We start from the raw sequence: 12,345 nt of genomic DNA on the forward strand, positions 1-12,345 counted from the left end.
AGAGCCCAACTACCTCATAGCTTTGTATAATTTAAATATCCTAGAAAATGCTTGGAAATGCAAAAGCATGGTAGAGAGAGAGTCTAAAACACACTGTGTTTCTAATATAGATTTTGTAATGGTTCCACAACTCTTACCTATTGTTTTAACAGGTGCTTTCCTTTGTCATCTAAAACAGGCATCCCTCATCCCATTGTGCTTAAGGATGGAGTTAACACTTTGAAATTGCCTGAGCTTATTAAACTTCTACAAATTTACGTACAGTCTGTGAGGTGAAAGGTAACTGTTCTCTGTATAGTGCTTAAAGGCACCTACCCAAAAATTTAATCAAAGATGTTTCATATTTGCTTTTACTGGATCATTTCTAAACTGCGTATTGTATAATAGCACTGCTTTTTCCCCATGTACTTGGCTGGGAGGCTGCAGTAGCTATATGAAGCTAGACTCAGTACACAGTTGGAAAATGCTTAAGATTTTACAGTTACTCAAAATGACAAGCTTTTATTGTGATGGTGAAATTAATTTCACTTCCTTTTTTCTTATACTATGGTGGTGCAAGTTCTGTACTCTTCCCATATTCTGAGTAAGGCTTTCTCCACTTTCCCTTGGTTAAACTGTTACTGAATTTACAGTAGATAAGAGCATTAATGCCTCTTTAAAATCTCATCTTTCAAAGCATCAATTTTTCCCAATGGACAGACTGCTTAAGGGTACTATATTCACTATATTGTGTTCTGACAGAGGGCAGCTCTACACTAGAAGCGCTGCATCAGCATAACTATTCCACCTCCATGACAGGTGGAAGTGTGTGTCCGGCTGACAGTGCTGATGTGGACAGCACTTAAGTTGCTGTAATGTGTCTTGCTCAGTGGGGTGTCTGTCACACCCAAGGGATGTAAGTTAGATGGACTTAAGCAGTAGCATAGACCCCCATGCACTAGAAGTTACAGAGATGTAAATGGGCCTGGTCCTCAAATGTGATTTGGGGGAGAGGTATACTGGAGTCTGAGACTTATCACTATATCTGCCTTTGAGGTTGGCTAACATGTTTTAAAATGGACACTGGCACTTGCAAGTCAATGATCAGGATACTGTAAAACCACATGAGATTTTAGTAGTGGAGTTTAGGCCTGATTATGGTACTAAATTTATCACCCGTGAAGGCATACAGCATCACTTGTAGGTGCTGCTGCTTAGTTTAACAGGGTGCAAGGGTAAGGTTTGGCAGTTGTTCATCTGGACCACAGCCTTCCTCACAGTTCCATTTTATTGTCCCAGCTCCACACACTCAGTGAGTGCATGCTGAAGTTCACAGGGAGGCATAGCCTGTGATATCAATGGGAAACACTATAGTTTAGATGTATCTAATGTATACATCCTTATTTTTCCAGTCCCCCACAAGACAAAATCAAGCACAGCTTTAAACAGCTGGGAAAGAAAGGATTACATATACCACCATAACCCACTCAGTCCCTAAACAAAGTGCTTGGGGGAAATTGAGGGGCTCTTTACATTTCAGTGTTTCCTGGCTCAACAGTGCTCCAGTCTGACAAAGCTCTACCACCTCCTCCTAGGTTTAAGAGCCAAGCTGAGTTCCCTCAGCGATTACATTTTGTAATAAGTGGTAGAGGCCAAAATAGCCTTACACTAACAGCTGTGTAATCCACATGGTCTTTCATAACTTGGAGTTTAAGAAACATCTGCTGCTCACTCTCAGGTGCACACTGTTGCAGTGCCACTAAAAACAGGTGATTAAACAAAGGCCATACAACCAGCAAAACTGCTGAAGAAGGTGCCACTTGTGTAAATGGTAACATTCAGAGCTAGCAAACAGTGCTTTCTAATACAAGGGCCACCTTCCAGATAGTGACGTATTTAAGGTTACAACTCAGCCTACTGCATAAGAACAATACACAAGCAGAAATGAGAAGCAACTGATTAAAAAAATACTTTCTCAAATAGTTTTATTTTGCATGGAACAGTGCCAGAAAATACCTTCCCCCTCCCCCTCAGTTTTCAGAGCTACACCTACAAACATGCTTGAAGAATTTCCCTTAGCAAGTGGTATCCAACACTGCATTTACAAGTCTCTAAGATGACATCAAAGGACATAGGTAGGAGCCATCTTGGAGCTCACCTTGTAATTCTGACATTTAATTTTAGCTCTCTTCCTCAATCTAAGCTGTACACAGATATGTTACTAACTCGTCATGGCTGAAGTAAACTTGTTAAGTTGAGCACAGTGGGTTTTATGTAACTTGGATAACTTCTTTATATAAATGACTATCGTGCTTTTTAAAATGGAGACTTTAGAGTTGCAGTATTAATATCTAAAGGTAGTAGCAGCCATCTTCCTTTTTGTGACTATCTAAAGGTACAAAGGCAACCAAGGAATCAGCTACCATCTCAGAACTTCTGATCACACTCACAAGGTAATGTGGACGTGTCAGCATTTACACATTAAAATTAAGTACTGTTTCCAGTTTGATATCCAAATACTATCAGAATTGCTTAAATTTCAGTTTCTACTCCATCAGACTAGCAGAAAAACAAAACCAACTCAACTAGCCGATTTAAAATTGTGTAGATTTGTACAGTATATGCATATTGAATATTTATCCTCCCTGCAAAAGCAATCAACCTCACCTTCAGGCAAAAGAGTCATTAGTAAAGTATCTTTTCCAGTCACTCAAAGTGCTGTCCCTGACTTTGCACTGGTGACCCTAATTAAAAAAAACAAACATCTCTTCCTGGAAACTAGAAAGTGAATGTATGAAAGCACCCTATATTTCCACTTAGATTCCAAACACAAAGCTACTTCATTTTTTAATTCCTCCTGAAAAGTTAAGTTATAGACAATTGCAGGAAGATAGAACTACATGCATTCAGTGTAGTTCTAACAGATTTAATTTGCATATAATCACCTTTGGAGAAAAACTAGGTTTCCCTAAATACAGATTTGTAGTAAAATTAATGCAACACCCCTGAATACACAAATATACATAAATCAGTTTTCTAAAGATTACAATACATTCTGTGGTCTTAATGGTTTAGTTCAGTTTCCAATACAAAGTAGGCCAAATAAACTAAACCCCTCTCTTTGGGGAGGGATGCATACCAGCATTTGTAATTTTGCCGTTTTGGCACAGGGGGAGGCTGGAGCCCTAAGAGAAGTACAAGTGGCGCCTTTTGGTGGAGTACAGAAGCCTTAAATATGACATCTTATGTCAGATTATCTTTGTATGAACCATAAAACCTATCTGAAAGTGAATTTCAGATTAGCACATTTGAGCCTCCTGCTAACAGCCACTGTTTCTTGTGGCTAAAAATTGATCAGTCTTATGACTATATTTAAATAAAGACCACCACATTTGCTGCTTGAACAGCTGATTAATGTGCACAAAATTAGTAGGAGCAGTATGTTGGACAGAATGTACAAACATGCCCCTAAATGGTCTGTTTAAAGAAAGACCAGTTTTTCCCCCCTCCATTTAAATATTCTGGAATCTAAATCCATCCTCTAATCATCAGGTCAAGATAAAACAGATTTAGAGTCTAAAATTCACAGCTACCATAAGTCACAACGAGAACCTCCACAATAAAAGTTCAGAGGTACCTGTTTTTACCAAAAAACAAACCTGTATTTAAATAATGTTTGAGGATTGTGCTATGAGAACTTTCAAGCGTACTGTGCTGAGCGAAATGGCTGCTATTCAGTTCTCCTCTCTCTCACACGCCTCAAAAAAATAACCCCAAAAATCTTTTAAATCTTTCCCCTCAACTGTTGATGTTATGCCACACAACCAGACTGGGGCCCAAGAGGGGACTGAATTGAGTAACAATGTGCCACACACATGTTTAATTCCCAGTTCTTTTGTGGGATTTCTCTCTTTGAACTGGAGCATCACAGTTCAGTAGAACTGCCAAGGACAGAATGGAAAAGGGAAAGTGGTATTTCAAGCAGAGCTACACATGCTGGTGAACAATAACTCTTTGTTCTTTGTTTCAATTATCATCCGTTTTCTTCCATTTTGCCTTCAAACAAAACACTTAAGTAAACCTTTGTACGTGTGTTTTTACCTCTTCTTGCAGTTGCCATGGTACAGGTATTAAGGCTACACTGACAAGTTCTTCACACAGCAGCTCATGCCTGAAAGGGGGGGTGTTTTCCTAAAGGAGGGCTCAGACCAGCATTTTAAATAGACAGTTGAGAGAGAATGTGAACACAAGAATGTACTTCCTCTCTTTGACCTTGCAAGAGCAGAGGGAAGAGAGATTCTTCTCTAGAAACTCGCCTGAACAGCTTCAGAGCCAAGCCTAAGGTACAAGATTTTGTAGCTGGGCCGAAAGCCTTGATTGGCCATCACTGTCCCCCATGCGGAGTCCTACAATGGGCTTGTTGAATATTGCTGTATCAGCTGTTTGTGACATGTGTTGCAAACGCACTCTGGATTAATGCTGGATGGAAGGGGCAATTCATTAGCTGAACAGGCCTTGCAGAAGATTCCGTCACAGTTCTTGCAAATGTTCTAAAAAAGGGAAAGAGGAACGAAAAGTGGAAACTACTGTTAATGAGATGAGAGACCACACCAGCCAATCACAAGGGGCTCAACAACACCATGTGAAGTAATCACGTTTTCTCCCTAATGTTCAGTTGGCCAAAAGACTACTTTGTCCTTTCAAAGGGCACCTAAAGCTTCTGTCCCTCACCCATCACTAAAGACTACCTATTGACCCCTCCTCCAACCTTTGAGGAACAGAAGGTTCTTTCCCAAAGGATGAGAATGTTACTTCAGCAGAGTTCCTAAACCCAGAGAGTAAAAATCAAAATCAGGACTTCAGATCACAATCTCAAGAACAGGCTGGAGCAAATTTCCCAAACTGTACCCAGATGTGATTTGGCAAGAATCAATTTAAGCAATCAATACTTTAAAATCCAAATGCTAGTTAATCAGAACACACAACTATATATGAAACCCTAGTAGTAAAAGTCTTATCCACCAGAGCTACATGTGTATTTTTAATTTCATACACATTAGGGCTGTCAGTCACAGTTAACTCAAGCGATTAACTCAATTAAAAAAATTAATCAGTTTTAATCACACTTAACAGCATCCAATTTAAATTATATTTTTAGATGTCTTCATTTTCAAATTAGGGTTGTCAATCGCAGTTAACTCACATGATTAAAAAATTAATTGCACTGTTAATACAATACCAATTGAAATTTATTAAATATTTTTGGATGTTTTCTACATTTTCAAATATTGATTTCAATTACAACACAGAATACAAAGTGTACAGTGCTCACTTTATTTTTATTACAAATATTTGCACTGTAACAAACAAAAGAAATAGTATTTTTCAATTCACCCTAATACTAGTGCAATCTCTATCATGAAAGTTGAACGTGCAAATGTAGAATTATGTACAAAAAAAGAACTGCGTTCAAAAATAAAACAGTGTAAAACTTTAGAGCCTGCAAGTCCACTCAACCCTACTTCAACCAATTGCTCAGACAAACAAGCATGGTTACAATTTGCAGGAGATAATGCTGCCTGCTTCTTGTTTACAATGTCACTTGAAAGTGACAACAGGTGTTCGCATGGCACTTTTATAGCCTGCATTGCATTTATTCTTGGGCCACCATTCCAGAGGACATGCTTCCATGCTGATGATACTCGTTAAAAAATGTGTTAATTATATCCTTGGGGGAGAATTGTAAGTCTCCTGTTCTGTTTTACCCGCATTCTGCCAGATATTTCATGTCATAGCAGTCTCGGATGATGACCCAGCACATGTTCGTTTAAGAACACTTTCACGGCAGATTTGACAAAATGCAAGAAGGTACCAATGTGAGGTTTCTAAAAATAGCTACAGCACTTGACCCAAGGTTTAAGAATCTGAAGTGCCATCCAAAATCTGAGAGGGATGAGGTGTGAAGCATGCTTTCAGAAGTCTTAAAAGAGCAACACTCAGATGCGGAAACTACAGAACCCAAACCACCAAAAAAGAAAATCAACCTTCTGCTGGTGGCATCTGATTCAGATGATGAAAATCAACATGCGTCAGTCCACACTGCTTTGGATCGTTATCGAGCAGAACCCGTCATCAGCATGGACGCATGTCCCCTGGAATGGTGGTTGAAGCATGAAGGGACATATGAATCCTTAACACACCTGGCGCATAAATATCTTGTGACACCCATTACAACAGTGCCATGTGAAGGCTAGTTCTCACTTTCAGGTGACATTGTAAACAAGAAGTGGGCAGCATTATCTCCTTCAAATTGTAACCAAACTTGTTTGTCTGAGCGATTGGCTGAAGTAGGACTGAGTGGACTCTAACATTTTACATTGAATGCAGGTTTTTTTGTACATAATTCCACATTTGTAAGTTCAACTTTCATGATAAAGAGATTGCACTACCGTACTTGTAATGGGGGAACTGAAAAATACTATTTTTTTTTTTACAGTGCAAATACTTGTAATAAAAATAAATATAAAATGAGCACTGTACACTTTGTATTCTGTGTTGTAATTGAAATCAATATATTTGAAAATGTAGAAAACATCAAAAATATTTAAATAAATGATATTCTATTGTTTAACAGTGCAATTAATCAGTAACTTTTTTAATCACTTGACAGCCCTATTTCAAATATATTTATTTCCGTTACAACACAGAGTACAAAGTGTACAGTGGTCACTTTATATTTTTTATTACAAATATTTGCACTGTAAAAAAAACAAAAAATTTTTCCATTCACCCTATACAAGTACTGCAGTGCAATCTCTATCATGAAAGTGCAACTTACAAATGAAGAATTTTTTGTTGCATAACTGCACTCAAACAAAATGTAAAACTTTAGAGCCTACAAGTCCATTCAATCCTATATCTTGTGTAGCCAATCACTCAGATAAGTTTGTTTACATTTACGGGAGATACTGCTGCCTGTTTCTTATTTACAACATCTCCTGAAAGTGAGACCAGGCATCCACATGGCACTGTTGTAGCCTGTGTTGCGAAGTATTTACATGCTAAATATGCTAAACATTCGTATGCCCCTTCATGCTTCAACTTGCAAACTACGCTCTTTTGTTTCATCTTTGTTAAATTGCAGATATTTGTATTCAAACATAATATAAAGTGAGCACTCTACACTTTATATTCAGTGTTGTAGTTGAAATCAATATATTTGAAAATGTAGAAAAACATCCAAAATATTTATAATACATTTAAATTAGTATTCTATTATTAACAGTGCCATGGAAACTGATTAATCATAATTAATTTTTTTAATCATTTGACGGCCCTAATATACACATATATGTGGGGTGTGTATGGATGTATGTGCATAAGTTATACTGATATCTATCTACAACCAAACACTACTCTCATATTTGGGGATTTATAAAAAAAGCTGGTATAAGACATGCTGGAATTTGCAGTCCTTTTAACTGGTGTGCTTCCTAAAGGCAAGCTGAAAAGCTTCTACAGAAACCATATTTGAGACTCCATACTATCAGCAGCATGTATTCAAAAATAAAAAGGACATGGTGTACACCAATTGTTTAAGTCGCTGCTTTACGTACCTGCGAGATGGGAATTCAGGGATCTGTCTCTCTCTTGCCATAAGGGCTGGTGTCCTTGACACCTAATACTGTCAAGAAAGCAGCTCCTTGCTCAATTCCTTGTGTCAGTGACACTGTCAGTAGTTCCAGAGGAAACACAGAACCCCTCAGTTCAGGCCTTGGCAGATATACTAAAAAGGCTTTCAAGTTCTCCGTGAAAGTATCCATAATGGAAATGTGACCCAGGCTGCCTTCTAATAGCAGTAATTTTTAGAGCCTTAAAGCTAGTGCCCTATATAACATGGGACAAATCTTTATGGAACACAAGCAAATCTCATGAAAAAATGCCAATTAAGCAGGAGGGATTAGGTGGGTCTCCCAGTGATGTTACCAGCTTGCCAGAGGAAATAGGACACACCTCACATAGGGGTTTTCCTATGTAGCTCTCTCAGTGCTATTGGGAAGAGTTCAGTAGCTCCACATATGAGAGAGGCCCTAGCAACCTTAGCAGCAGGGATGTTGAGGCACTGCGAAAGGAAAGTTAATTTAATTAGGGCTTCATTTTCTCTGTCTGAGATGAGGCCTATTGTATGGCACCATTTCTGTGATTCTGGAAAGGAGGAAGGGCAAGAGAAGAGTGACCTTTTAAAAAGAGAGTGAGAGGAGAGAAAAGAGTGAAGATAAGGGGAAGGTGGCAGGAAAGGAAGTGGAAAAATAAAATAATGAAAACTATGTGTTGACATGCTCACTACTGGCAGACACTAGGGAGAGGGCTGATTGTGCTCCCAGGTGTGGATGGGGCGTGAATTAAAAGCAGCTCTTCAGGGGATGGAAGCATACCAGCATTTATCATTTGCAAGTGTCAACAGCAGGTGGCAGGGAGGATCCTGAAGCCCTCTCGTTTAACAGCTTTGTCCTAATGGGAAGGTGGACAAACATGTATTTCCAGGTGCCAGAGGTGAAAGTAAGCCGGTGCGCCGTACCAGGGGTGGATCAGCTTCCCCAGCCACAATTTAAAGAGCCTGTGGCTCCCAGCAGCGGCTGAAACCCCCAGCCCTTTAAATTGCTGCCAGAGTCCCGCTGCCGGAGCCCTGGGGTAGCGGCAGCAGGGCTGGGGCGGAGATCTACAGGGCCAAGGGCGGTAGGAGCGGCTGGAGCCCCATCCCCAGAGCCCTGGGGAAGCGGTGGCGGGGCTCCGGGGACCATTTAAAGGACCCAGGGCTCCAGCCACTGCTACTGTCCAGGGCCCTTTAAACCACTGCCACAGCCCCCGGCTTCCGCTGTTACCCTGGGGAGGGGGAAGAAGGCACTTGCCAGTACAGGGTGGGCTGGGGCCTGCTCTGACCCCCAACCCCGCCCCTTCCCCCCGAGGCCCCGCCCCTTCTGGAGGTCAGAGCCAGCCCCAGCCCAGCCCTGTACTGGTAAGTCCCTAGACTTACTTTCACCCCTGCCTGGTACCCAGGTAATTAAAGGGAAATCTACTTGTATTTATCAGCTTTTAGAAAATTAACTTAAAGGGAACATGTGCTACCAGGCTGGCCAAGACACACAAGCCTCCCCTTAACTGAAGTTACCTTTGTTTTGGTGAGACTGCCTTCCTCTTGGCACAGCTGGCATAGCTGTGATTTTCCAGGTCCAGATGGCAGTTCCTAAATCATTAACAAAAACAAACAATTGCTCAGCATTACTCTTCCTGCACCCTCCATTTCAATATTATTGCTTGTGTCTGCTACCCTCCACCCTCAACACAGTTTTCCCTTTTCCTAGTCAATTTGAGGCACAGTCGGATTGCTCAAAAAGCGGGCAGCCTGCAGGAAGCGTTGATTTGTGCACATACACAAACAGGACCGCAAACCATTCAGAAAATCACAGGACAAACTGTTCTTCTGGGAAGAAGTACTTAACTCTGGCCAATCAACTTCCAGAATCCACATCACTGAGTGTGACTGACTCCCTGAATGTTGGCTTCATCCACTGAGTCCTGGAGTGCCCAAAGCCAGAGTAAAAGGGCTAAATTTATCAAGTCAACAAGGCTGCTGGGGGGAGACTGATCCTTCCTCCTAACCTGAAGACAGGTCATTGATCACTTGTGCAGATGGGTCAGGGAGACACACACACACACTCAATCACTCTCTCTGCACTTGCACCACACTCATTGCAAAGATGTCAGAGCGCTTTCCACAAATTAATGCAAAGTGTAAAGAAGCCATTCTTCTGTCTAGTCTAGTTCGCTGGTGCTCAGGCTGCAGCCTCTCTGCCCAACCTTTGCGCTGACTGTTTCTCTGCACTCAGAGAATGCCAGGGCTGTGGGAGGATCTGGTTCCCAACATGGAAATCCTTAGCAGCTCAATTCAGTTGACAGTTACACATCCTAGTAGTAAAGAGTCCTGTGGCACCTGATAGACTAACAGATCTATTGGAGCATAAGCTTTGCATCCTACAAAGTGGGTATTCACCCACGAAAGCTTATACTCCAAAACATCTGTTAGTCTATCAGGTGCCATAGAACTCTTTGCCGCTTTTACAGATCCAGACGAACAGGGCTACCCCTCTGATACTGGGCATCCTAGTCGTATTTGTTTTGCTTCACTTTCTTTTGCTTTCCACTTATCCATATGCACATGACACACACACTTGTACTAGATCTCTATAACTGATGCTTATCCTACATCCGAGCTACCTTGTGGCATTTATTTCACATTTTTAATTAACTTTTTTCCTGTCAGTTCAAACATTTTTAGAAGTCCCTCATTCATAACGTCTAAGGCTACCATTACAGGGCTGAAGTATTTGCAGTGACTTTCTACTGTTCTATTAGCTTTAAGGCATGTTTATGATCAGAAAAGTGACTATAAAATGGCACTCTCTTATTCAATATTTCTGCTCCGAGCGTGTTAACAGATTGTATTTTACTGTCCCAGAAGAAAATACTTAAACCCTGCAGAGTAGAAACTGCATGGACGAGTGAGTTGGCTTCAGGCAACAATGCACAAACACCATTGCCAACTGAGTTCCAGTTGTAGAATCTTTAGCCCTGGCAATGATGCATGAACCAGGAAGAACACAGCTTGACATTCAGAGCCCAGAACGAACGAGTCTGCAAGCCTGGGAGCTGTCGGTGCGCGTGCGTTTCAAACCAGACCATCTTTCTAATTGTAAACAGGACCTGATGGACACTGAAGACACTGATGCAGACAGAATATGAAACTTTAATGTCATTTTCATAATCAATTTTCTGATCCTAACTGTGCTTTACCAGGCACACTATTTACATGAGGGTAGAAAAAGACTCAACTTTGATACAGAATATCTTGACAAAGCCCTGGCTGGGATGATTTAGTTGGGGTTGGTCCTGCTTTGAGCGGGGGTTGGCCTAGATGACCTCTTGAGGTCTCTTCCAACCCTAATCTATGATTCTATGATTTTAAAGTTGCATGGATTAAAGAAGAAATTGTGAATACATAACACTTTTCAATCACATTTGTACTTTAATGTTTCAACATAAGCAGAAAAAATACTAACCTGCTCTTCTTGTATGACAGACTGTATCCTACAATAAAAAAAGAAAACGGTAAGTTAGCAGTATCGTTTTATCCACATCTCCCAGAAGGAAATAGCTTGAGTCTCAGATCCATTCTCACTGAAGTCGTTCCTTGTTTTTTTGTGGTTTTTTTTTTTAATACACTATTACACATTTTTGTTATTTCTTGAGGTTTATAAAAAACACCTATTTTGAACTCCATATGCTTGCAAACTGTAAAACCATTCATAAACAAATACGTATTAGGGAATACATAATTAGGTGCTGTGGTGTCAAAGCCTATCAGCATGAATGTGGGATGGTCCCCTTACACATTAGTGGCAAAGTCGTTAATTACACTTTGCAACCTGAGCATCAGGTACTTTGATAAATGAAGGGGGGAGGGAATACCTCCCTTTTATGGACACCCAGCCAGACAGTTAGTTGAAAAATCACTCTTGGTAGCTGTTCTCTGCTTGCTTTACCTGTAAAGGGTTAAAAAGTCCCCTAGGTAAAGAAAAGGAAGTGGGACCTGACCAAAAGAGCCAATGGGAAGGTAGAACTTTTTAAAATTGGGAAAGAAACTCTCCCTTTTTGTCTGTTGTGCTCTCTGGGCTGCAGGGACATGGAGCAGCAATGCTACAAGCAGGAATGCTGTGTAAGGTTTGAACCAGGTATGAAAAATTATCTTCCATACCTAGAATGAATTATTGGAACAGGGAATGTTTAGATAGACGTGATCAGGTTTATTTCTTTATTTTGGCGTGTGGATCTCCTCTGTGCTAACCCCAGATTCTTTTGTTTGCTTATAACCTTTAAGCTAAACCCCCAAGAAAGCTAGTTTGGGTGCTTACTTTTTGGAATTCCTCTTTTAGAATCTAGCAAAAGCCTAAGTTCCAGATGTATTTTCTTTCTTTTTGTTTTTAAATAAAATTTACCTTTTTTAAGAACAGGATTGGATTTTTGTGTCCCTAAGAGGTTTGTGCATATGTTGTTCAATTATCTCAGAGGTGGGCAAACTGCGGCTCGCAGGCCACATCTGGCCCGCAGGACCATCCTGCCCAGCCCTTGAGCTCCTGGCCGGGGAGGCTAGCCCCCGGCGCCTTCCCTGCTGTCCCCCCTGCCCCGCAGCCATGCCACCATGTGGGCAGCGCAGCTGGCTCCAGCAGGGCTGCAAGCTCCTGCTGCTCTGAATGGCATGGTAAGGGGGCAGGAAGGCGGGGTGGGAGCAGGGGTGTGGATAAGGGGCTG

General features: G+C 41.0%; 1 protein-coding gene across 3 annotated transcripts in view; it reads right to left on the reverse strand.

The window, feature by feature from the left end:
• Nucleotides 1-1,956: 1,956 nt before the first annotated feature.
• RUFY3 (RUN and FYVE domain containing 3) overlaps nucleotides 1,957-12,345 on the reverse strand; it is an 80,102-nt gene continuing 69,713 nt past the window's right edge. For all 3 annotated transcript variants that reach the window (XM_077814898.1, XM_077814895.1, XM_077814897.1), the window contains 3 exons: nucleotides 11,097-11,124; nucleotides 9,149-9,223; nucleotides 1,957-4,529 (listed from right to left, as the gene is read on the reverse strand). In XM_077814898.1, coding sequence (XP_077671024.1) covers nucleotides 4,386-4,529; nucleotides 9,149-9,223; nucleotides 11,097-11,124 — 247 coding nt within the window. In that variant the 3' untranslated portion in view covers nucleotides 1,957-4,385. The remainder of the gene's footprint in view (nucleotides 4,530-9,148; nucleotides 9,224-11,096; nucleotides 11,125-12,345) is intronic.

The sequence above is a fragment of the Eretmochelys imbricata genome, chromosome 4, assembly GCF_965152235.1.
Source record: "Eretmochelys imbricata isolate rEreImb1 chromosome 4, rEreImb1.hap1, whole genome shotgun sequence".
In the NCBI taxonomy this organism is placed as follows: domain Eukaryota; kingdom Metazoa; phylum Chordata; order Testudines; family Cheloniidae; genus Eretmochelys; species Eretmochelys imbricata.